Source organism: Gobio gobio, assembly GCF_949357685.1.
Source record: "Gobio gobio genome assembly, chromosome: 4".
NCBI classification, from domain to species: domain Eukaryota; kingdom Metazoa; phylum Chordata; class Actinopteri; order Cypriniformes; family Gobionidae; genus Gobio; species Gobio gobio.
Genome location: NC_137100.1, coordinates 64,443,226 through 64,470,942, shown reverse-complemented (window position 1 = coordinate 64,470,942; position 27,717 = coordinate 64,443,226). Strand labels below are relative to the sequence as shown.

Here is a 27,717-nt window from a genome sequence, read left to right as displayed (position 1 = left end):
TGACATTAATTAAAAATGAGTTGCACAGGTTTCTGTGATTAATCACATCTTTAAAATGTGTAATCATAAATATTTACATGCAGAATCCCTAAAATAATGTAGATTCAACATTAAAGAATTATTTTAAATAATATTTGGGAAAGACTTTATAATAAGTATACAACAATAAAGTACTTACAAATCATTTGCAAACTATTAGTTTAATCATAGTTTATATATTGTAGTCTCTACATTGTTAATATATCAATAGGCTGAATACAAAAATAAAGTTTTTCATTCATTGTCACTGTAACTAACCAAATTATTATTGTTTAATTAGCTCATAACGTTTTTTAGGTTTTGTTAACAATTTATTAAATGAACACGCCACTATTTTTGAAAATATGCTAATTTTCCAACTCCCCTAGAGTTAAACAGGTGAGTTTTACCGTTTTCGAATCCATTTCGGCCGATCTCCGGGTCTGGCGGTAGCACTTTTAGCATAGCTTAGCATAGATCATTGAATCTGATTAGACCGTTAGCATCTCGCTCAAAAATGACCAAAGAGTTTCGATATTTTTCCTATTTAAAACTTGACTCTTCTGTAGTTACATCGTGTACTAAGACTGACGGAAAATGAAAAGTTGTGATTTTCTAGGCCGATATGGCTAGGAACTATACTCTCATTCCTGCGTAATAATCAGGGAACTTTGAGCCGTACCATGAGTAAACCTTGTACCCTGTAAAGTTGGGCATTTTAACATGAGCTCAATGAGATTTTGGAGCCTGTCTCTAGTGGCCAGTTGATGAATTGCAGTTTAAGTCACTTCCGTATTGGCTTCAAGAGAAACTGTGGGAGGTTGCAGCTTGGTTTTAACATGCATTAATCTACATTTAATTTATACAGTGAAGATTATGCAATGTTATTACGATTGATTATTCAATTTCTGTACCGGAATCACTGTGACCTGAAACTTCAAGCACTTCATTCTTTGCACTGTTCTTACTTTGTTGCCAACTGTTCACTTGTATTCAATAATGTTTTACATTTCCATTATTAGGCTTGTAGTTTTTGCTGTGGAATATCAGTTGGAATTGAGAATTGTGAAATTTCACTGGTATCTACTATTGTGATTGCTTATTTATTGTCACATTTAATGTAACATTGGTCAAAACAATGAAAACAAATACGTATTACACATGATATTCACGGTCTATGGACCCCCTAAAGTAGCCTCGGCCACCCCATGTATACAAGTCTAGTTCCTCTACTGCTTATTAACCATATAAATGATGTACAGTATTTTAAACCAGTAGTAAAATAATTGTTATTTTGTTTTTAGATTAGAAATGGGAAAATGTCATTAATTATGTGCTTTAAACCAACATTTATTAGACATGAATTGCCTTCATATTCAGTGTTCCTTAAAATGTTTACAACTACATTAAACACACACACACACACACACACACACACACACACACACACACACACACACACACACACACACACACACACACACACACACACACACACCGGGACTTTCCATAGAAATAATGATTTTATGTGAGAATGTAAGAACTATGTATAGGTTCAATAGGTTAAAAGTTGTTAATAAAGCATAACAAAGCATTATACTTATTATAAAATTTTACCGATATTTGTTTAATGCTATATTTTTCTTTATACCACAAATGATACCAATACTTCTAATAAATGTAATTTTTTAATATCTGATGATAACATAAACAGTTATTTATATCTCCTCACAAGCTGCTCTTATCATGCACACACTAATGATAGACAGTAGGTGTGTGTGTGTGTGTGTGTGTGTGTGTGTGTGTGTGTGTGTGTGTGTGTGTGTGTGTGTGTGTGTGTGTGTGTGTGTGTGTGTGTGTGTGTGTGTGTGTGTGTGTGTGTGTGTGTGTGGGTCAGTGTCACGTGCTTCAGTGAGAGGTAAAGATAGTCCCTGAGTGTCCAGTATGACGTAAGAACCATCAAGCGGTCAGGCGTTATTTTTAGCCTCTTCCAGGAGTGTCACAGAGCAACGACTGCAGAAAACAATGTTTCTATAATCCCTGGACATAAAACCCCTCATGTCAAACGTCGGACATCACACTTCGAAAAGACTACAGCATGTTTATGAATTACTCATGACCTCATGCTGCTGTTCGGCGAGAGACTATTGAGCTTCATTAAACACAAACACACACGTTAAACATTAAAGAGGCCATGTCATGCGCTTTACAAAGTCTTGATTTTATTTTGGGCTCTACTAGAATAGGTTTTCATGCTTGAATGTTCAAAAAAACATTATTGTTCCCATGCATGTAATACTTGGATGGATAGAAATTTTGACCCAAAAGTCAACATGCATTTCTGTTATTTTGCAGTGTTTTCTCTAGAGCTGTCTGCAGAGACTGTGGCATTGCTTGAATTCATCAGAGAGGTCAAAGAGGCATGCATGGAAAGGACAGGGAACCGCTGTGTTAAATTAGGTTCAGGACATCATTGCCCATCATGTGATATACTTGCCTTGGAGGCAGCCAAATAACAAATACTCACCATATAAAGTGAATCTGAAGGATCTGGAGAGATTCTGTATGGAGGAATGGTCTCTGATCTCCAAACTCATCAGGCATTCTAGAAGAAGACTCAGAACTTATCTTGGCAAAAGGACGTTGCAAAAAATGGATGCCAATAACTGTGGCCAATGTTAACTAGAGAAAAACATTATTTCATAATGTGAGTTTCCCCCCACTTTCAACTTCAATGAAAGGTTAGAACTTGGTGATTTATTTTTTTATGAAAGATCAAAAGGATAAACCATGCAGATTTATTTTCACAGCCGCCTTTGCTCATATTTACCAAGGGGCACTGTTAGTATTTCATCTTCTTACTCTCCTCTTTCATGCCTTTTCTTCCCCTTTTTCCCTACTAAATTACTCATCTCATTACCTGTTGCATGTCTGAAACAATGAAATTATAAATTCTAAAAACTAATTAATTAGTTGCAACATTTACTACTCAATTCCAAAAGTATACAGTGTCAGTTGAAAGCATTTTCAGTGCAGCATTTCTTTCTTAACATTTCTGTCTGCAAGACCAAGGGGGAAAAAGAATAAAATAAAAGAGTAATAGGGCCTCTGATCATTGAGAGCAGACAGAGAACACTGAGTTTGTACTGTAGGTTGGACACTGACAGCAATGGCATCATTACATAGCACAATGAAATGAAACATGTATGGAAGGAAATGACAGTTAGATGACATTTCCCGTGAGTCGCCACATGGCCGTTGATCCAGCTGCTCTTGTGTCGGTGTCAGAGCGCGTCTGTGTGTGTTTCACGCTGCTCTCTGTGCCTGTATGATTCATGAGGCCTCATCATTTCCTCTTATATCGTGCAAGAGCATCAGTGTCAAACGGACTCACAGAAGTATACCTGACACAACGTTACTCAATACTGGCTACACAAGTTTATTTAATCCCACAAATATGTACAAATCATTGTACAGGCTACAACTATTGAGCAATTTCAATATCACACGACTTACGTTTTATAATAGTTTTAAATGTTCACAGGTTTTCCAGGAACCCAGAATGTATTACCGTACTTTCCAAAAAATACAGAAAAATAAGCTGCATTGTATTATTACTATTATTACTATTATCAATTCTAGTCAGAATATGAGTCTGATACTGCTCTGTTGGGCTGTGATTATGGGGCGTGTTTCAACCGAACCAGGAAAGAACTCAATTGGATAGACCTACAACCAATCAGAGCAACGGAGCGACGCATAATGTTAGTTGTCAAATGTCAACAGAACTCAACTGACCTGTGTTGCCAAGTCCGCGGGTTGTTTTCCATGTCCACGGGTTGAAGTGAACCCAATTAAGGTGATATACAGACCCAGGAATGCGAATTTTAGCAGGTAACCTTGCCAAAATAACACATATTTTACCCCCCAAATGCCATTTTTTCCGGAGAACCCCCCCGGAAAGCTATTTTTGGCTAGTTTTGAGTAGCAATTGGGCGGGTTTTGTTGTGAAAACTCACGCTGGAATAAGTAACATTAGAAGAAAAAGATGAGTATTAACAATCTTTGCCGGTGTTGTAAAAAAATTATTTAAGGATACACAGAGTACTTACCAACACGATCATCATTTCTGAGAGAAATAGTAAAGGTAAATGCATATACGAACAAGTTCTCCGTTTAGGATTAGAACAAATTCAACCCAAGCGCCTTTGATGACGTGGATGATTACGGCACTGTTGATCATCTGTACATCATCGTCTAAAGCCCGCCCTGACAATTTCATTGGTCTGAACGGTTTCTGTTCGGGCATAATTATTTCTCTACGGATCAAGTCCAGACCGAACTGCCCGAGCTCAAATGTTGTGGGCGGGGCTAAGTTCGGCTGGCATCCAGGCTATACTATTATAGTATTTTATAGTGTTTTTGTCATTTTTGTTTCCCTATTTGTCAGTCACGTTCGACATTATGACAAATTGGGGCTCACTTGGGAGTGCATTCAAAGCCGTTTTCAACGGTGTTTCGCCTTCGAGCCAGTGCACCGTTAAGTTTCCTCCTTGGGCGCTTCAGTGCAAAAGATACCTTTCCGTCCGAGTGTTTCTGGATGCGGTAGTTTCCGGACCTCATCATAGCACTGCGGTCATGAATCTCCTTCTTCATGAAGGCAAGAGTCGCCTCTGCTGTAACCCAGCCTGCTGCCTATGCTCAAGGCAGATCTGTGAATCTGGTTAACAGTCGGGGAAACCACTGGGTTTACAGTGGGAGCATTGCCGCCGGGCCAGACCCCACTGACCTCCCGCTCCTCGTTTGCCACCAAGCTGCCGGATGATGGTGCTGGTCCTTCTTGTGTGGGACCCAGCGTGTTATTCGACGCTCTGGATAGGAAGATGAAATTGAGCATCCCCCCTCAGATTCAGAGTTGACGGCCATGCTTGCCTGGTCCGCCGCGGGTATCAGACTCGAGAACCCACCACCTTGTCCTGAGCGCTCGCATTAGATGATTGGTTCCTGGGTGCGGTGCACGGTTCACAGTCGTGTCCCACCCCAGTGCCTTTCTTCCCGGTAGTGCACGAGGTGGTGCGAAAGTCGTGGAAGGCACCTTTTACTGCCCAAAGCCACTTCACAGCCTCCTCCATTCTTACTACCCTCAATGGTGGGGCCACCAGGTACGTGGAGATTCCCCAGGTGGAGTGTGCAATTGCGGTGCACATGGAGAGGTGAAGTGTCTAAGTCACATCATCTAGATACTGGAGTTCCCCAGGGCTCAGTGCTTGGACCACTTCTCTTCTCCATCTACATGTCATCACTAGGATCTGTCATTCAGAAACATTGCTTTTCCTATCACTGGACGACACTTCTCATTTCAACCAGATGATCCTACAGTTGGTGTTCGTATCGCTGCCTGCCTAACAGACATTTCTGCCTGGATGAAGGAACATCCCCTGAAACTCAACCTTGCAAAGACAGAACTGCTTGTGGTCTCAGCCAACCCAGCACTTCACCACAATCTCTCCATTCAGCTAGGATCATCAACCATAACTCTGTCCAGGACAGCCAGGAACCTTGGAGTTGTGATTGATGATCAGCTAAAATTCACTGACCACATTACTGCAACAACCCGGTCCTGCAGATTTGCGCTATACAACATGCACTTCCGGCATGTACTATCAAACCCTTGCAACTGATCCAGAATGCAGCGGCGAGGGTGGTCTTTAACGAGCCGAAGAGAGCACACATCTCGCCTCTCTTCATCAGTCTGCACTGGCTACCAATAGCCGCTCACATCAAATTCAAGGCACTGGTGCTCGCCAACTAAGCAACCACTGGCTCTGCACCATTATACCTAAACTCGCTTGTTCAGACTTACACACCTTCCAGGAGCTTACGTTCTGTAAATGAACAACACCTTGTGGTGCCATCCCAAAGAGGCATGAAATCACTCTCATGGACCTTTTCCTGTACCATTCCCACCTGGTGGAATGACCTGCCTATCTCAATTCGAGCGGCCGAGTCTGTAGCCATTTTCAAGAAACATCTAAAAACACATCTTTTCCAGCAGCACCTGACCAATCAAGAATAGCACTTATTACCCTATTCATTTTCTGTTTGTCTATTTAATAATTAAAAATAAAAATTAAATAATTAAATAATAAAGTCCTATGTGTTCTGATCTAGATTAATTGAGACTTGTTACAGCACTTGCATATTGTTGCCCTTGACTGTCCAGGTTGCTTCTATTGCACTCATTTGTTAAGTCGCTTTGGATAAAAGCGTGATGGTGGTCCAGTGGGTTAAACCATGGAACTGATACGCAGAAGGTTGCTGGTTCGATCCCAGTGGTCACCACCAGTGTGTCCTTCAACAAGGCACTTTACTCCATGTTGCTCCAGGGGGATTGTCCCTGTAATAAGGCCACTGTAAGTCGCTTTGGATAAAAGCGTCTGCCAAATGTGTAAATGTAAATGTAAATGCACTTGTGCTGACAGAACCGTCCAAGGCCTGTAAGGTGACGGCAGCCTTGGCTGCTAAGACTTATGGACAGGCCACCTCTGCCCTGCATGAGATGGCCATCCTGCAAGTCCATCAGGCCAAAGCACTCAAAAAAAATGCACTAGGGTAGTTCTGAGCCAGGGTTGATGCAGGAACTGCACACAGCAACTGGCCTCACCCTCCAGGCGATGAAAGTTACAGCGCTGACCCTCGGCCAGACGATGTCCACCTTGGTGGTCCAGGAATGCCATCTCTGGCTCATTGCAGAGATGCAGGATGCCAACAAAGTCGGCTTTCTCTTGCAAGGTGCCCTCTTCAGGAACTGCGTACGGCGACTGGCCTTGCCCTCCAGGTGATGAAAGTTACAGCGCTGGCCCTCGGCCAGACGATGTCCACCTTGGTGGTCCTTGGTGGTCTTGGTGAATGCCATCTCTGGCTCATTGCAGAGATGCAGGATGCCGACAAAGTCCGTTTTCTCTTGCAAGGACTTTCTCACTGTAAAGGACTTTGCCCAGCAGTTCTCAGCCGTCCAAAAGCAGACGGAGGGCATCAATCACACCCTGCCCCGGCGTGATACCACCAGGCTGCCACGGGCTGGCCCACAGTCTGCTTGTCGCAGAGGGTGCCTCTGGCTTCTACACCACCCGCTCGCCCCATCCAGCCCCCCGCAGGAAGGCAATAAGGCAGCCTGTCCCTCAGTTGCGGAGGTTGCGGCCCTCCTAGTGAAGGACGCAATAGAGCCTGTCCCTCCAGCCGAGATGAAGTGTTTTAACTACTCTAATTGTGCTTCAAACCATGTTCCTTATTGTTGCACACAAGTTTTGTTATTGTCTAGGTTTGTTCTTAGTTTTCCAAGAATGAGAGGACATCACAAGACTGTGAATAATCAGTAACGGATGCAGTTTGATTGGATACACTACTTGTGACGTCAATGGCAAAAAGTATTGGACATTTTTATCCTCCCTTTTAAAAGTTGATCAATTGGTCAGTTTAGATGCTATAGATTATATGGCTAGCTTAATTGTATCATTTACTTTTGGCATTTTGTTTTTTCCCTGCTGTCTATGTCTCTATCTGACAAAACCTGCAACCTATTTTGGGTCAATTTGAGAACTGCGGCCCTAAATCATATCCAAGACACACACAGACATTTAAATGGATCCGGCACAGCTGCAGTGAAAGACACGACCGGAACAAACAAACAGACAGACAGAACGATGGAACACAAAGGTGAAGAGAGGCATAAAGCAAAAGAGGAGAAGAGAAAATTAGTGAAAAAGAGTGAAAGCTGATTCAAAGGCTGATAAAAGCATCTGTGATCAACACACACCTTCTCTTTCATGTGAATGGAGAGCACGGAAATAAATGATAGCAGGTGTGAGACCTGAATGAAAGCCTATTGGGCTAATTCTGTGTTCCAATCTATGTGGAATATTATACTAGACGTCTCAGACATCCAACCATATATTTCTCTGTTCTGTTGGCTGAAACATAGAACACAGAACACAAGTCCGAAAAAATTGCCAGGCATCAACAGGAAGGTTCATTTACCCCTTTAAGGCTGTGACACACCAATCTGAAGTCAATGAACTAGCTGCGACGAAAGCCAAAAAGCTGCATTTAAACACCGCAAAGACTAAAGCCGACTGCCAATTAGGTGTAAGGAAATAACCGTCTGTATCAGCAGGTATCAATAGTCTATATTTATCATTCAAAAAGAGGAACCAAAACTAGACCTGCAGATATACAAACAGTAAACAAAGCAGCGCATTCTTAACATTTTAAATATTATCAATCATGCTGATAAATTTCTTCATTCCTGGCAGCTCATTTGCGTATTCAAATGCTCAGGTAAGATGCTCAGGTAACTAGGGTTGGGTACCCCCTATATAACTGGTATGTACAGGACCGAATCTGAACGCAGATTTCGGTGCCACTTAAATTCAAACGTGCTTTCGCGCTTTGGCTGGCGCCATGCCAGAGCCAGACGCACTCAGCGCTCGTCACATATGACAACTATTCAGTGTTTTCAACCATATGATGTTTATATTAGGTTTCAGACATTTAAATGCACATAATTACTAGCAAAAACACACACTGATTTCTATGGAAGCGGCAATACAAATTCTTTCAGACAGTTATAATTTGACTACATGTTTTATTCATATCAGATACAAATTATATAGTAACTATATCGTCTTCAGTATAGTTCTACCAGGCTCTATAGCGACTTCAGTGGTTCTTCAGCGGTTCTTCAGTGGTTCTTCAGCGGTTCTTCAGCGGTTCTTCAGTGGTCCTTCAGCGGTTCTTCAGCGGTTCTTCAGCGGTCCTTCAGCGGTTCTTCAGCGGTTCTTCAGTGGTTCTTCAGTGGTTCTTCAGCGGTTCTTCAGTGGTTCTTCAGCGGTTCTTCAGCGGTTCTTCAGCGGTTCTTCAGCGGTCCTTCAGTGGTTCTTCAGTGGTTCTTCAGTGGTTCTTCAGCGGTTCTTCAGAGGTTCTTCAGCGGTTCTTCAGTGGTTCTTCAGCGGTTCTTCAGCGGTCCTTCAGCGGTCCTTCAGCGGTTCTTCAGCGGTTCTTCAGTGGTTCTTCAGTGGTTCTTCAGTGGTTCTTCAGCGGTTCTTCAGTGGTTCTTCAGCGGTTCTTCAGCGGTTCTTCAGTGGTCCTTCAGCGGTTCTTCAGTGGTTCTTCAGTGGTTCTTCAGCGGTTCTTCAGTGGTTCTTCAGTGGTTCTTCAGTGGTTCTTCAGCGGTTCTTCAGTGGTTCTTCAGCGGTTCTTCAGCGGTTCTTCAGTGGTCCTTCAGCGGTTCTTCAGTGGTTCTTCAGTGGTTCTTCAGCGGTTCTTCAGTGGTTCTTCAGCGGTTCTTCAGTGGTTCTTCAGCGGTTCTTCAGTGGTCCTTCAGCGGTTCTTCAGTGGTTCTTCAGTGGTCCTTCAGTGGTTCTTCAGTGGTTCTTCAGTGGTTCTTCAGCGGTTCTTCAGCGGTTCTTCAGCGGTCCTTCAGCGGTTCTTCAGCGGTTCTTCAGTGGTCCTTCAGCAGTTCTTCAGCGGTTCTTCAGCGGTTCTTCAGTGGTTCTTCAGCGGTTCTTCAGTGGTTCTTCAGCGGTTCTTCAGCGGTTCTTCAGTGGTCCTTCAGCGGTTCTTCAGTGGTTCTTCAGTGGTCCTTCAGCGGTTTTTCAGTGGTTCTTCAGCAGTTCTTCAGTGGTTCTTCAGCGGTTCTTTGGGATGACTGAGGTGGTATATAGCACCGCTACCATAGCACCAAAAGTTGTTCCCCTATGATTACGAGCCAAGAACCACTTTTAGTGCCATATAGCACCATTATTTTTAGAGTGTAGGTGTATATGACATTCTTCTTTCTGATTAACACAATCCAAGCTTTATAATGGGAGTGAATTGGGCTCACAAGTTTGAAGCTCAAATAAAGGCATCCACCCATTATAAAAGTGCTCCACACAGCTCCAGGGTGTTAATAAAGGCCTTCTGAAGGGAATTGATGGGTTTGTGTAAGAAAAATATCCATATTTAAAACTTTATTAAGTAAAATATCTAGCCTCCTCCAGACCACCTTCCACATTTTACTTTATAACATTTTAAATGTGGATATTTTTCTTACAAAAATGCTTCAGAAGGCCTTTATTTACCCCAGAGCCGTGGATTACTTTAATAATGGATGCATTTTTTGTGCTTCAAACCTGTGAGCCCCGTTCACTGCCATTATAAAGCTTGGAAGAGCCAGGATATTTATTAAAGGGTTATTAATATTAATATTATTTATTAAATTCTGTCATTAATGACTTACCCTCATGTCGTTCGACACCCGTCAGACCTCCGTTCATCTTCAGAACACAAATTAAGATATTTTAGTTGAAATCTGATGGCTCTGAAAGGCCTCCATTGGCACAATAGCACGGTTCACTCTCAAGACCCTTAAAAGACACTAAAGACGTCGTTACAAAGTCCATCTCACTACAGTGGTTCTAAAATAACTTTATAAATCGGCGAGAATAGTTTTTGTGCGCAAAAAAACCCTAAATAACGACTTATATAGTGATGACGATTTCAAAACACGGCATCATGAAGCTTCGAAGCGTTATGAATCAGTGAGTCGATTCAGCAGTTTGGATCGCCAGATTTCAGCAGTTTGACACGCGATCCGAATCATGATTCGACTCACTGATTCATAACGCTTCGAAGCTTCATGATGCCGTGTTTTGAAATCGTCATCACTTTGTAAGTCATTATTTAGGGTTTTTTTGCCCACAAAAACTATTCTCGCCGATTCATAAAGTTATTGTAGAACCACTGTAGTGAGATGGACTTTGTAACGACGTCTTTAGTACCTTTTAAGGGTCTTGAGAGTGTAAAGAACATTGTGCCAATGGAGGCCTTTCAGAGCCATCAGATTTCAACTAAAATATCTTCCTTTCTGTTCCGAAGATGAACGGAGGTCTTACGGGTGTCGAACGACATGAGGGTAAGTAATTAATGACAGAATTTTCATTTTTGGGTGAACTAACCCTTTAACATAACTCTGACGGTGTTCATCAGAAAGGAGGAAGTCGTATACACCTAGGATGGCTTGAGGATGAGTAAATCCTGGGATAATTTTCATTTTAAAGTTATCTAATCCTTTAATTCACATGCAATCGCTCTCTCACTAATGCATTCATATAAATATAATCTTTACTGTGATATTTTATCTGTATCTCATTTAGAACAAGACGAAATCTGTGAGACCCAAAGACAAAAGAACTGATTAAACTAAGCTGTTATGTCGGAGCAATAGGGCCATATCTAGGCATGTGCCGGTATCAAATTTTCATGTTGCGATTAATTGCTGAAGCTTTTATCACGGTATACGGTATTATCACGATATTGAAATAAGTTGCAAAAAAAGTGTTGTCATAGAGACAGAGCGACACGCGTCATAATCTGAAGACCACGCCCACCGGGGGGGAAAACAATCAATCCGTCTCCATTGACTTTGCATTGCGGGAGGCTGCCTTCTTGTCATTTCGGACTTATAACAAAAAACTGAACAATGTATAAAAGCTGATATGTGACAAAGTGTACTGCAAACAAGCTAAACAAAACCCAGAAGCAAAAACCCAGACGTTTTTATAAGCTGTTTACCCAAAAAACGAGCGTTTAAGGACAAAAAAGTGTATTCAGGCCATTGAGACAGCGCGCGACGGGTCATATTACACTGAGAACTACGGCGACTAGAGGGGAACGAAATCAGCCACTGTAAATATAATATATAAAACGGACATTTGGATATTTGACTTAACAGTGACAAAATATTTACTGCACACATAGACATACTGAGGCATACTGAGTTTCAGGATCCCAAAATGTACCCATTCTTCCTGCTGAAGCTTCACTTCGTATTGCCTGTATCCACTTTTATCTTCTTAAACGCTGGTTTTTTTGGGTCGACAGCTTATAAAAACGTATTTCTGTGTTTTTTAGCTTGTTTGCTGTACACCTTGTCACATATCAGCTTTTAGACATTGTTCTGTTTTTTGTTATAAGTCCGAAATGACAATGAGGCAGCCTCACGCAATGCAAAGTCAATGGAGAGCGTTGGATTGTTTTCCCCCCCGGTGTGGGCGTGGCCTAAATATGCTCTGTCTCTATAATATAACAGGTTAAATCACTTTCTTATAACAAAAGAACCAAACATTTAAATACAATAAAGCAATACACAAAAATTTATAAAGTAAACAAATATTTAAAACAGATTAAAGTGCAAAATAATTATAAAGAACAATAGGTATGCTGAAATGTACATTTAACTAAGATTAATACATGCTTTAGAAGTATTTTTCATTGTTAGTTTGTTAATGAAGGAACTAATGTTAAATACTGGAGCCTTGTAAAGTGTGTGATTGAACAACAGTCAGAACATATTCAAACAATACCTAGGGCATGTAATTTAGTCCAGATTAAAATATAAAATGGAAGTTTGAAAATGAATAGCCTTAAGTCTTTAAGTATTATGTATTAGGTTATGTGATTACTGGGGAAACGGCTGCATTTCTGCTGTTCCGTCAGCGCCCTCTGCTGTCGAAGAATGAATGTGCACTTCAGCGTCTCCTCATTCCGCCATGTGCTCGGCTCATGCACGGTCTATTTACATCATTGCGCGTTCCTCTTGGTCTATTTTTACATCATTGCGCGTTCCTCTTTGACGTGTTTTTCATTTTAAACGGTTGATGGGTAAAGTATTCTTAAAATTCATTCTAAAAATCTGAATAATTCATAATAAATAATTATTCACGGTATTTTGAAGTGCCCACGATAACAATATTGTGCATGTTCATTATTGCGGTATATCGTATTACCGTTTACCGGCACATGTCTAGCCATATCATATGCCATATCTGTGCACAAGGCAACCCGAGTTTGAGTCTCACTTCAGGCTTACTTGTCCATTAATGACGGTATCAACGAGAAGTCGACGTCGACTTGACTTTCATCACATAAATGTGAAAGTCGTTCAACCCCTAGTATCTACAAACAGATTTAGTATCAAAACACGCACTCGCTGATGCATTTGTTTTCTTTAAAAGTGACTGTTTATCACGTTCATGTGACATCTCCAAAAAGGGCCAGTGGTTTAATCCAAGTATCCTGAAGCAACACCATCACTTTGTCTGATAAACAGAGAGAAATTAAAGTGGTTCTTGTTGATGCTGTACAAGCTTATGTTGAGACATACTGTACCTACAATCTGGAAAGAGAGTGGCTGATAGATGATTGGATGAGCAACGCAATCCAGAACGAGATTATCTCCCAGTTTGTTCATGCTAAATTCTTGTGCCACAGACTGTGATGTCTGACTATGAGCTTCGGCAGAGCTGCTTTATAGTTGAATTGAACGCTTGTCATAACTGATTAATATTACACATTTATTGAACTGAACCAACACTGAACTGACTTGAGATAAATAATGGAGCCGGTTTAGGTGGCTAGCCAGCTTAGTTTGCGCCAACCCAGGGTTTTAGGGACCATGAAAGTGGTTTGGATTTTAGCAGTGTTCATCGCCATAGTAACTTATGCTCCACGGCTAACCTGCTCAAGGGCAGGTTATGTTCTGGATAAGAGATGAAATTGGACCAATCAGCTGTGAGCAAAGTGACACACCTCTGACAAAAGTCACTCCATGAGTTTCTGCTCCAAATTAAAGGTTTAAAGCAAATAATTTTTTAGCAAAGCCTATTTATTATAATAATTGTGCATGATTTAGACATTATTTATGTAATTATTATACCCATAATCAATTACACATGTAAAGTTTAAGTTGATAAATTTGTATTAAGCACGTAGGTTAACCCTCTGAGGTTCTTCGTTTTCCAGTCACACCCAGGACCTTCGGATCAAAAGTCACCCGACCCCTGAAATCAATGATTTAATTATTTTTCAGTAAAATCAATTAAATGTATTTTTGTTCAATAATATTTTTGTGTTTTGAGAGATTTTTATGATAATAATGAATATTTATGCAATAATTATGATCCATTTTTCCCATTGAATATAAAAGAAAATGTGTGTATATATATATATATATATATATATATATATATATATATATATATATATATATATATATATATATATATATATATATATATATATATATATATATATATATATATATATATATATATATATTTTTTTTTTTTTTTTTTTTTTTTTTTATAATGCTGTATTTCAGGTTAAAGTAGAGACTAGGCCTGTAGAAAACATTTTTTGAAATCAGATTGGTGCCATCTGGTGGAAGCAGTGAGCATTATTATCATGCAATATCATATTTTAACCAGTAGATAGATTTACAGCTCTCTGTGGAAAGGCTTGTGAATTCTAGTTGTTTTTGCACATATTTGCCTATTTTTTTTTCAGGTTGTGGATTTTAATATATAATAACAGATTCTCAAAGACTATTTTTGTCAAGTTTTTTGTTTGTTTGGTTGGTTTGAATGGTAATTTGAAGTGACAGTTTTACTTTATAATACAGTCAAACCTGAACATTGCATTAGAAAGAGAACAAATGGAAAGCATGTTGTTACCCATTATTTTAATTGTAACTTAATAAAAATGCATGAAATTTCCCATTCATTTCCTATGGGGGTCATTTTTGACTATTTTGAACAGTGTGACTATTTTTTTTACGACCACTTAGACTTTTCAAATCCTGTCCCCAATTTTTGTGTGTGTTCATATACCAAGTACCAATAAGGTCACCAAGTTTCATAACATTCCGATGAAGCTACGATTTTTAACTTTTTATTTTATTTTTTAATTCGAGTCAGAAATGACAGAAGAGCCCTAGTTAAATTATTATATAATTAATATAAATATAGCCAATAAAGGTAATGTAAATAAGCTTTAGAATCAGTAGGTAAAGCTATACAAATACCTACATATGAGCTTTATTGTTCAAATCTCTCTATATCAACTATATAAACTAACTTCACAACAAAGTTTTTCTATTAGTTGTCCTCTTTCATAGACAGCTCTTTTCTTCTTGCTGTATATTTTTGTTTAAATTTGTAATTGCGAAATGGCTGACATGGATTGTTTTAAAATACAGCGAATAAGCTCAATTTGCCGGCTTTAACTAGCTTGTAGTCTCAATAGGGTGAATTCAGGGTGATAGGGACACTTTTTCCAAGTCATCTCAATGGCAAAAAGTGTCCCGATCACCCTGACATCACCCTATGTACAGCTCAAATTGAGTAAAGAGCGTTTTTTACAACTTACCAGACTGTCCGACCTCCTCACTCACTTTCTTCCAAGCAAGATCCTTTTTATTCCTGTTTCTATAAAGTACGTACATCTCCGGGTATCCACATATGGTTTTGACCTCATTGTTGTCACTACTAGAGCAAGCTCCTGATTGGTTAACGCGCCGCAGAATGTCTATTCGCATCTTTGCATTGACTTAAAGGGGCACTTCAGTGCTAGGAAGATGAATGAAGGAGAAAAGTACCATAATTCGAATATACTACCGGGTTTCTACTGATACAAAGCTTAATGCTAAATCACTGAAGTGACCCTTTAACATGTATATCACTTGCGCAAAACGTTTCATTTGCGTCTGGTGTGAACGTACCATGAGTTGACAGAGAAAGTTGAAGATCACCATCAACAAAGCCTGATTGGATTGGTTTGGTTTGTCAACTCAAAACTAATCCTGTAACCCTGAGTTTGTTAAACTACCATCATGGTACTGGCCCCAGGCCTGGACTTTATATGTTGTTTTGTTTACGTTTTTTACTTTAAACTTTCGCCTCTTTCTTCCCATATCAACATACTCCATTACAATTTGCATCATTGATTATGTTCATTACTATGAAGCTGCTTTGAAACGATCTGTATTGTAGAAAGCACTATATAAATAAAGGTCACTTGATCTGACTTGACAGATGTCAGCACTTCAGAGCAATTTTCTTGCCGTTTTCAGTACGTTGACAGTAATCTTGGAGTCGTGGAGTGTGTGAAAATGCCTGAAGAGGTAATAACCCTCACTCACGTATCCCAAATTAGCAGAGTTTGGGTAATTATCCCGCACCCCTGCACGTACATCATCAACAAATATAAGATGAGAACATCGCAATGATGCAGTAAATGGCTCGAAACTCTGTCACATCCTTGTTGTTGAGCCCAGATTATGTCCAGAGAAACGTGAAGCATGTACTGTACCTGCTGAGGTGGGCAGAACGTCTGTCTACCGTGCAGCTGGAGCTGTTTTTTGATGTTCTCGCTCAAACACTGACACACTCTTGCTTTCTGTTCCAGGGAATTTGCTTTCAGACTCAGAAGACAATCACATTTCTGCAGAGACACAGACAGAGAGAGAGAGAGAGAGAGAGAGAGAGAGAGAGAGAGAGAGAGAGAGAGAGAGAGAGAGAGAGAGAGAGATGAATATTGTAGTATGCAAATGTTTATGGGGTTTGGTGAAGTGAAGAAAAAAACAATCCTAGTGTAGTGCAGAGAAGCAGAAAGAAATAGAAAAGCTTGATTTGTTTATTTGTCTCATTAACTGTTTTTCAAGCACTGCCAGAACGGATTAGGGATATGGGTATGATTCATCTTAAGACCCCAACTGTGCACTTTTACTGATTTATACACGTCATAACAATGCTAACCGATGTCTTCAAACACACACACTCATGAATACACTCATTTCTTTCAATATGCGTAAATAGTAGTTAGATGCTATTTATACTTATATATAGTAGCAGATGCTATTTGCACCTCAGTGTTGTTGTACATTAAAAGGTATGCAATAATTACATACAGTGTAAATTATCATATTTATTAAAATTAATAAATGGATGCCGCCTAAATCTACCCCTAACCCTAAACACTTTATTAATAAACACACATTAGAAACTTTATTTCGAATATTCAAAGATTTTCTTCATTTTTATTGAAAATAAACGCCTTTCGGATCTGATATGTGAAGGGAAAAGGGAGTAGAGCGAGTTCAGCAAAAGGCGGATTCAAAATTTCTGCCACACTCCTAAAGGTCTTTTCATACTGGACGCGTAATGAGTTGTTTGTGTAATGAGAACTTCCACACCGAACGTGAATATGCTGTGGCGAAAAACAATGTTTATTTTTTCCGTTTCAATGTCGATTTTTTTTAATCTCTCGCAGCGACAGAAAAGGCTTAAACCAATCACATACAAGGAAACAAAGGTCACGAAATGTCCAGTTGATGTCATTAGCTATTCAATCAACATTAACCTTTGCCAGGTATCACATTCTCATGAGATTACAGGTGTAGTTGTAGTTACAGGTGTACAGATGTTTGCCCACTGTAGGCTACAGACAACGATAACATCACCTTTTCAGTTAAAACTCGTTGTTTTTTTTCTAAACCTAATTGTGTCTGCGACTATAGACAGTGAATGTGTTTCCGTCAGTACGACTGTGGCACTTAAATGTTTACATTGTGACTCAACTGGAAACACAGCAGCTCTGGATCGATTGGTTCCTGAAGTGTGTGTGTGCCTCGTCAGATGCGGTGCTACTGTCTCTCTTGAGCTCCTCAAATTATCCCATGGACATTCGAAAGTAACTGCGGAACCGGCCATGATAAAGTTTTAGCTGCTGTACGAGATTAGCATCCTCCCTTCAGACTCTCTGTTCTTTAAGAACACTCCCAAAACCTTCTTTTCGGTCTTTTAAATTAAATGAAAAGCTTGTCTTCACTGAATGAGGAAGTGTCCGTGTTTTCTCAGCTGTCGCCGTGAATGTTTGGGAATGTTGGAGCTCTGAAACGTCGCAAATTCGTGTCACGGCTGATGTGAATGGTTTTGACGTGAACTATTCGCACACAAAATATTCGCTTTTTCATTACGTGTCCGGTGTGAAAGGCCGTTTACGCTACACTACAGCTACTGTTGTCAATCCAGCTTCTCTAATTTCGTCCTGCCCAATCAGACATCAGTGGGCGGAGTTAGTGTAAATAGCCTCTGCCAACAAGGCGGGCTAAATAAATAGACACTGTTAAACAAAATTGGAAAGTGCTGCGGCAAGTTTTTGTGCCATCTAGTGGTTAAGAGGAAATTTAAATCAAAGGAGCCTTTATCCTGGTGCGCCTTTAGTCCCGTTGTACCCTATGAAGTTGTCATATGTCCCAAAGCTTGTTTACTCTTCTGCTACACACTCAAAAATATCTACTTTTTCTTCCCAAAAAGAGTACATATTTATAGGGCATGGTATACGTAGGCGAATTGGGACGCAGCACAAGAGAGGTGAGACATGGGCCCTCTTTGGTTTATTGGAGATCATTCTGGATCATCGTCGTGATGATCAGAAGGCCGGCCAGAAGCAGCTTGCAGTACTTCGGTTTGGCAGGAAGGACAGGCTGACGCAAATCATTTAAAGCACACATATTAATTATGCTTGCCTTTAATTAATTTTGATATTTAGAAATGATTCACCAAACTGTTTTCTTTTTTGAGTTTTTCCAATCTGCAATAACAGTGAATTAAAGGATTAGTTCACTTCAAAATGAAAATGCCCTGATAATTTACTCACCCCCATGTCATCCAAGATGTTCATGTCTTTCTTTCTTCAGTCGAAAAGAAATTTAGTTTTTTAAGGAAAACATTCCAGGATTCAAATCGCTTTGAAGGGCTTCAGAGGCTCTGCAGATCCCAGACGAGGAATAGGGTCTAATCTAGCCAAACCATCTGTCATTTTCCAAATTTTTAAAAAACTTTTTTAACCAACATTGCTCATCTTGTGCTGCTCTGCGACACACCAAGGATCAAGGACGCAATCACGTCGTAAAGGTCACGCTAGACGTTGGCAGAAGTACTGCCCCCATGTTTACAAAGAGCTCGTGCGAATACCAGCACAAACGTCCTTTAGCAAAAAAAAGGTAAAACAACAATGTCAGATTATTTTGAAGTTGAAGATGGAGGGCCCTATTTTAACGATCTGAAACGCAAGTGTCAAAGCGCGAAGCGCAAGTAACTTTGTGGGCGGGTCTCGGCGCTGTTGCTATTTTCCCGGCGGGATAAATGGCTCTTGCGCCCGGCGCAAATCTAAAATGGGTTGGTCTGAAGTAGCTTCATTATTCATAGGTGTGGTTTGGGCGTAACGTGAATAAACCAATCAGAGCGTCATCCAACATTCCCTTTAAAAGCAGGTGCGCAAGTTCCATTATGGATTGCTATTATTATGGCGTATTTACCAGGCGCACGCCAGGAGCGGTTCACAGCCGAGGAGACTGATGTTCTTGTAAGAGCAGTGAAAGACAGAGAAGTGAAGTTGTAATGTTGTACATTATGGTAAAGGTGATTTCACAGTCTTTTTTTTTTCAGTCTTTCAGTTTTTTCAGTTTTTCAGTCGATTTTTTTTCCTGGTTCTTGACGGACAAACCAATTTGTCAGATGTCCTTATATACATATATGTCTTGCCACTATTGGGCAAACAGGTCTTATCCTTAATTATTACAATTAGCCTGAATCATTTGTAAGCTAGATTTATGCCTATTTTTTAACATCTTCGTGGCACACCACAATGATTTCCGTCATCTCATGTGTTAATATTTTTTTAGTGTAACAATTTATGATTTGCAAAAATAACTGTTGCATCTGTGTAGATTACATGAGCAAAGTGTATGCGCGTTGTGCACGCTATACATTATCAAGCATGCGCCCTTAAAATAGCATAATGAAAAACGCGCAACGCGCCACTGACTTTAGACTAGGTTTTTTCTGGTCAGTGGCGCAATTGTTTAATGGAACAGCAAAATAGCACCAGGGATTGTTTGCGCCGGAACACGCCTCCTTTTTTGCACTGAACAGCCCAGGTAGCGCAAGTTCATTCACTAGTTTAGCGACGTGCTTCTGTGGAGGGAAAAGCGCGCTTTGCGCGGGTGCAAAATAGGAATGACACATGCGTCGGTGTACAAAGTCAATTGCGCTGGGTGCAAGATAGGGCCCGGAGTGTTTTTTGGGAAAGGCCGTTTGTATTAGTCCTCGCACGTTTGCTTGGGGCGGTACTTCTGCCTTCGTCTAGTGTGACCTTTTCGACGTGATTGCACAATCCGTGGCACGCCACAGAGCAGCGCAAGATGAGCAATTTAGGTAAAAATATGGCTGATGGTTTGTCTAGATAAGACCCTATTCCTCGTCTGGGATCGTGCAGAGCCTCTGAAGCACTTCCTTTGAAACTGCATTGATGTGGACCTTCAACCGTTGGTGGCCATTGAAGTCCATTATGTGGAGAAACATCCGGGAATGTTTCCCTCAAAAAAATGTTTTTCTTTTCAACTGAAGAAAGAAAGACATGAATATCTTGAATGAGATGGGGGTGAGTAAAATATCAAGACATTTTCATTTTGAAGTGAATTAATACTTTAAGCCGGGTGCATATTGTGCGATTTACAATAGTCCTTTATGTTTATTCCTTGTCAGACTGTACGAACATGATCCCCGCTGTAAGCCATGTCACACTGTAAGATCTAAGATGTCATTAATGTCAGACTGTACGATAGTCAAGGCCCGTTAAAATGGACGCACGCAAGAAAACTCGTCCAGAGTTTAATATCATCAATCTATGGGATCGTGTGAGCGGCATAACATGCAGGATTTAAATGGTGGCTACATGAAATCTCTAGCACTCATTTTGGTCATGGTTTGTCTCGAAAAACTAAGATAATTTGATGGCCGTTGTAGGATTAGTCACACTGCAGGATTGTGCGGCAAATCTTCTGACAATATCAATTTCTGATCAAATTTGATTGCAGCGGTCTTTAATCAAATTGGCTGTCGATGAACATGTCAAACTAACGATCAAAGACTTCAGATTTTAGCCTAGCATAAGAGGAATCTTATAGGATTTGCAAAATTTGTCTCAGATGACCAAATTGTGGCCAAAATTGCACAGTGTGCACCCGGATTAACTTATAGTGAAGTCAAGAAATCAAAATCCTTCTCCTTGAAATCTGATTACAAGTCAGATCATAACTTTAATGGTAAGAGACTGTAAAAATGCTACAGTATAAACCTGTTAACTCTTTTTTTGTTTTGTTAAGTTGCCAGCCAGCGCCAGCATTTTTGTTCATATTCACAACATTTTCAAGGCCCCCAGAATATTTCGTTGTATGGATATCTGAACATACAAAATATATATATAAAAAAACATAGCCTCTGCTTTTAAACAAACAAAAAAAAATCAACACTTGAATGTGGGTAAGTTTCATAAAAATAAAAATAAAAGCATTTTGAGTAAAAAGATGGGATTCAGAGCTCGTCCTGGGGCGACATTTCATGCAGTAACATTAGGCACTTTTGATTTATATGCTGATGGTCACGTTATTTTACATGTGCATATGATTACATATGATATTGCTTGTTTCTGCTTCTTCTTCGCCTGTGTTTAGATCTGGAGATTCAGTATCTCTTTCAAAAGATGTGTAATAGTGCCCTCTATCCTATAACAGGGAAAATGGCAGAGGAAAGAGTTAAGTTACCTTTCTCTATACGGTCAAACACTACAATAGATCTAAAGAGACATTTCACGTAATTTTACAGTAAAATACTGTTAAAAATACAGTTTTAATAATTTACAGCAGGAAAAAAAAACTGTTATCAATTATGTATGTTAGGGATTTTTGTTATTTCTTATGTTGTTAAATGTGTTTTATATAGTTATGCACCGAATCCAGGATTCGGTTTCGGATTCAGCTGAATATTGGGCTTTTTGACGAGGTTCGGTTTCTGCCGAACCTTAGAATTTTCTTCCACCGAACTGAACCCTAAGCTTGCCCTATGCGCGCTCTGCTGGTCGAACGTAATAACACCACTGTTGATTATGGGAATGTGTTTACTAGGTGGACTGTTCGACTGCAGGCTGTGAGAAAGTGAAAATGGAACTTGTGAACAGAAAACGTGTTGTTTGGCAGTACTTTCAGTCAAAAGAAGGCGATTCAAGTGGAGCTACATGTTCCATTTGCAATGCCGATTTGTCTCGTTGTGACAAGGACTCTAAATAATAGCCGCTGTTAAGACATTTGAGTATGAAACATCCGAAAGAATACGAGTTGTGCATGAAGGAATCTACAGACAGCAGCCAAAATGCAGCAACTTCAGGTACAGCAATGGAGGGACAGTCATCCTGAAATAATGTTGCCTATTCTTTCTTTTTTTACAGTTAAAATAAAATAAAATGAAATATACACTGTTGTGGACATTGTTTACTTTGTTAATGTGTTTACTGTGATAATGGACTGAGGATGGGAGTAGGATTCGGTTTCGGATTCGGCAGAATCTTAACCAGTGGATTCGGTATTCGGCCGAACCCCAAAAATCTGGATTCGGTGCATCCCTAGTTTTATATTTGTGTGTTTGACTCCATGCACCTCCTGTAGAGTAGTACGTAACATTTATATTAGTAGCTATTTTGCTTGTGTAAAAAGCAATTTGTGATGAACTTTGATTCAATGTGTGGTTTTCACTTCACCACCATTACAAGGCAGTTATCCAACACTGATTTTAGCAATTTGGTATGTTAACACTACTTCATTTTGTGAAATATATACGTTTTTTACCGTAAATTTAAGTGAAACCTGTAAAACGTGCCTTTTTTACCATGAATTTCACCTTTTTTTACAGCGTACCAGGTGTAAACACTGCCGTATCTCATCTGAGCATTTGTTTTCTGTATCTTAATACCAGATCATGTGTCACAGATCACGGATGAAGTTTTGATATATTTATATTTCCCCTGCTGACAGATGCTAAGCACAGATGCTAGAGGAAGCTGAAGCTGGTGTGTTATTTTCTGAAGAATGATGAAACGCACTGGCTTCTCAGCCCGACACCAAAATCAATACAAGTCATTCTGCTCAATCCATCATTTCAACTTAATAAAGCGGCCTGAGACCATCAGTCCCTAGAAAGCTCCATACAGCCAGCGCTGATGATCATCTTTGAGAGAATGTTACTGAAGGAACAGATTCCCAACATGGAATCATTTACTTGTTCTTCCGTCCCTGTATGATTTTAACAAAACAAAATGTTAGGAAGAATGCCTCTTTTGCATGCTATGAAAGTGGATAGTGATGTATAGATGACAGAATTTCCCTTTTGGATGATTCTCTTCTCTAAAGCACCATAACCGTCCCATCACACGTGATGACTTTGATTGACACTTTAATAAAATCACATGCTTTTACATTAAACGGGGTTTATGAAACAGGACTCACTATTCCCCTGAGATGACAAAAGATTAGCAAATTCACACAGCCTCCATCACAAGACAGAGCAACTGGGGACGTCCTATCCCAGAAATGTGTTCCTGGACAACCGTCAGCCAGATCCGCAGCTCAGATATGGGTTGCATCTGGCTGCCTCGGGGACCGAGAGACTTCTGTTCCAACATTTCCCAGCTGCTGCTGGTCTCTTCATCCAGAGTCCTGGACCAGGAAGACCGGCTGTGGTACATTAGCATAACTGTTAAATCACTAAACTCATGAGCATTATTAGGGCTTTTGCATTCAATATTTTCCTTTCTTTTTTACTGCAGATCTGTCTGCTGTTAAAGGGATAGTTCGCCCAAAAAATTATCCCATAATTTACTCGCCCTCAAGCCATCCTAGGTGTATATGACATTCTTCTTTCAGACGAACACAATCAGAGTTATATTAAAGGGTTAGTTCACCCAAAAATGAAAATTCTGTCATTAATTCCTCACCCTCATGTCGTTCGACACCCGTAAGACCAAATGAAGATATTTTAGTGTAAAGCTGATGCTGAGAAAGGCTTCAGATAGGCCTCCATTGGCATTCAGTACATTTACACTCCCAAGACCCATAAAAGGCACTAAAAACGTCGTTACAAAGTCCATCTCACCACAGTGACTCTACAATAATTTTACGAAGCGGCGACAATATTTTTTGTGCGCAAAAAAAATCAAAATAACGACTTTATTCAACCTCTTCTTGTCTTCCGTGTGTGCCTCCACGACGCATGCGCGAGAATATGACGTAGCGCCGGGGTTCGGGAATCCATGAAATGCACACTTTAACCCCATTTTGAGCTCTACACCGAGACCTAAAGCACGATCAATGTAGAATTCAACAGCTTAGACACGCGCGTCTTCCTCTGCTTGTAAACAAATCGCTTCTGGGTCATGTGTCCGAACGCCGGATCTGCGTCATATTCTCGCGCATGCGTCGTGGAGGCACACACGGAAGACAAGAACAAGCTGGATAAAGGTGTTATTTTGATTTTTTTTTGCGCACAAAAACTATTGTCGTCGCATCGTAAAATTATTGTAGAGTCACTGTGGTGAGATGGACTTTGTAATGACGTTTTAAGTGCCTTTTATGGGTCTTGTGAGTGTGAATGTACTGAATGCCAATGGAGGCCTTTCTGAAGCCTTTCTCAGCATCAGCTTTACACTAAAATATCTTCATTTGTGTTCTGAAGATGAACGGAGGTCTTACGGGTGTCGAACGACATGAGGGTGAGGAATTAATGACAGAATTTTCATTTTTGGGTGAACTAACCCTTTAACAAAAAATATCCTGGCTAATCCAAGCTTTAAAATGGCAGCCCAAAAAAGTGCATCCATCCATTATAAACAATCCAAATGGCTCCAAGGGTTAATAAAGGCCTTCTGAAGCGAATCGATGTGTTTGTGTAAGAAAAAGATCCATATTTAACACATTATAAAGTAAAATACCAAGCTTCCAACGTACAGCGTTCTGTATTCAACTTTTCATTTTTGGGTGAACTATCCCTTTGAGGGACATGTCTTTATCTAAGGATTTTGGAACTGGACATATCTAAAACTCACTACGAACGCACTGCAAAAACTGAGCTGACAGACAGTCAACGGCAGCCCGTCAGGTTGGTGTTTCTCCCAAAATGTCATACCATATTGTCCCTCACAACCAGTTGTCACAGTCACCAGCTGGTGTGCCCAGGACAGCCACCAGAGGGCACTCCTCCCCAGACCTCGGCTATAGAGGGTATGCACGTGACGTCACGGTAGGGCTGGACGATTAACCGAAAACTAATCGAAACCGAAATTCAGAACCTCTAACCGACGTGATTTTCCCATGACGGTCATTTCGGTTTCCACGTGCTCAGCTTTTTTCTGTGAGACAGAGAGCCGAGCAGCGTCGTGTCTCTGACAACACGCGCCAGATCACTTTCACTTGCGTCCTCACAAAGCTTTGTCATTAGTATGTGTTTTAAGGCCTGCCAGTTTGAACATTGAAGTGATTTTAGACCATCTGATACTGTCTGATACTGCTCCGTTGGGCTGTGATTATGGGGCGTGTTTCAACCGAACCAACCGAACCAGGAAAGAACTCAACTGACCTATCGGTAAGCCCCTCCCATCGAATGCCGATGAGCCAATGGCAGTTGAGTATCAGTTGCGCTGGGACCGGAACTCGGACATCTTTAGGTTTCAGCTCCATAGAGAAACATTGGAAAATCCGAAGCTCTCATCGGTTTGATGGAGTTTATGCTACAAAAATGGTAAACGTCGTGCCTGAGGTACTGTAACACTGACTCCAGGTGTCCTGAGAGGATTTTCTGTTTGTCATACTCTCATTAAGTTATTATTAAAGTTAGTAATTCCCTGCTAACGTACAAACCGACTAAGTTAACTATAACTAACTGTTCTCATGCAACGGTGTAGGTCAGAAACACGAAGGTCTACATTTCAGTGCATTTCTCCATATTAAACTGATTAAATGTGAATTTATGTAATCTTACCCTGCGGTACATGAACAGTGTTGATCCTGGATGTTATCATCTGCGATCGTAACAAGAGGCTTCTCCCGTTTGCATTGAGATCTGTAAACCATCGCTTCCAAATTAATCTCTCACCATATTTATTTTATTTCTGTGAGTTTAGATATGTTTAAAGGTCTGCATTATCTGTCTTATAAGGAGGACTCCTATTTTGATGGGTATTATAGTCTACGGGTAAGTTAGTGAAAGGGAAAGCTTGCACGCAGTTTATCGGAGTTGTTTTGCAGATACGAAGTTCACAAGTTATTAACTGCACCCCGAAAAGGCATAAGGTCTGTGTATATGTCTGTTTACTGTAAGTGTTTTTGTGTAATTTGCTGTGTATGTTAATGGTAATGCCACAGAGAGAGGGCTAGAGAGAGAGTTTGTGAATGAGATGTTGAGGCGCACTTATGCTTTGTTTGTTCAGCTCTTACGATGATTTTTTGAGTGAAAAACGATGTAATAAACTTCATAAATCATAACGTTAGATGTCAAATGTCAACAGAACTCAACTACACTGTGTTGCCAAGTCCGCGGGTTGAAGCGACCCCAATTATGTGATATACAGACCCAGGAATGTGAATTTTAGCAGAATTTTATGCCAAAATAACACATATTTTACCCCAAAAATGCCATTTTTTTTCCGGAGAGACCCCCCGTAAAGCTATTGGGCTTGCTTTTGGCTAGTTTTGAGTAGCAATTGGGCAGGTTTTGTAAAAACTTGGCAACCCTGTCTGCACGCACGCTGGAGTGTAAACAATCTTTGCCGGTGTTTTAAAAAAAGAATTTAAGGATACACAGAGTACTTACCAACACGATCATCATTTCTGAGAGAAATAGTAAAGGTGAATGCATATACGAACAAGTTTTACGATTAGGATTAGAACAAATTCAACCCAAGCGCCTTTGATGACGTGGATGATTACGTTACTGTTGATCATCTGTCCATCATCGTCTAAAGCCCGCCCTGACAAATTTCATTGGTCCGAACAGTTTCTGTTCGGGTATAATTATTTCTCTACGGATCAAGTCCAGACCGAACTGCCCGAGCTCAAATTGTGTGGGCGGGGCTAAGTTCGGCTGGCATCCAGGCTAGTATTATATTGAACTAATGCCTGATATATTGTGACACACGAACACTCAGACAGAAGCTCGCACATCACGTGAAGATCACACGCAGAGGAGCGCAGAAACTCATTGTCAACACTGCCCTGTGATTGATCACTAAAGTAGCTTATAAAACTCAACCGTTATAGCATACCTTTGAAGTAAGTACAAACCACAGCTTCATAATGAATAGACACGGTATGAGTAATTCACACACACAATCACTCTCTCATTAATGCATTCAAATAAATGTAATGTAGGCCTACTGTGATAATGTCTCTGTATCTGATGTACAACAAGCAGAAATCTGCCCCATAGACAATAACTGCTGAAAGTGAACCGTTTCCTTCAAGTATTTTAAAATCACAAAGAAATGCACTTTTTCATTAGAAAAAAATCCCACCTTTAATAGTAGAAAATATTTACAGAACAAACCTTATCAGTGAACTATGAGGGAAAAAAAGGAAAGTAAAAAAAAAAGAGCAAAATAATCGTTCATTAATCGTAATCAAAGTAAAATGTTCCATTAATCGAGATTTTTATTTTTAGTCAAATCGTTACAGCCCTACATCACGGTCAGCTGGAGGGACTGCGGTTACGCTCCATTGAGTGACAAAAAGACTGAGAGGCAACATTGGTTTACAGCGTGAATGCCGCGAAGAAAACACTAAACAAGGCCCAGTGCCGAGGCGGAGGCTTGGCCACAGACCCCATGGACATCCCCGAGGGAGACAGACTCGATAATAGCGTGCAATATTCTCACTAAACCACTGCCGCTGCTGCTTCTTCTACTGATTGATTTTAGAGGGAAAAGCTGCTGGTCTAA

General features: G+C 40.2%; 1 protein-coding gene across 3 annotated transcripts in view; it reads right to left on the bottom strand.

Moving 5' to 3' along the window:
* The window catches only part of rgs3a (regulator of G protein signaling 3a), a 308,005-nt gene that overhangs the window by 179,595 nt on the left and 100,693 nt on the right, over positions 1–27,717 (bottom strand). For all 3 annotated transcript variants that reach the window (XM_079815949.1, XM_079815950.1, XM_079815953.1), the window contains one exon: positions 16,207–16,338. In XM_079815949.1, coding sequence (XP_079672075.1) covers positions 16,207–16,338 — 132 coding nt within the window. The remainder of the gene's footprint in view (positions 1–16,206; positions 16,339–27,717) is intronic.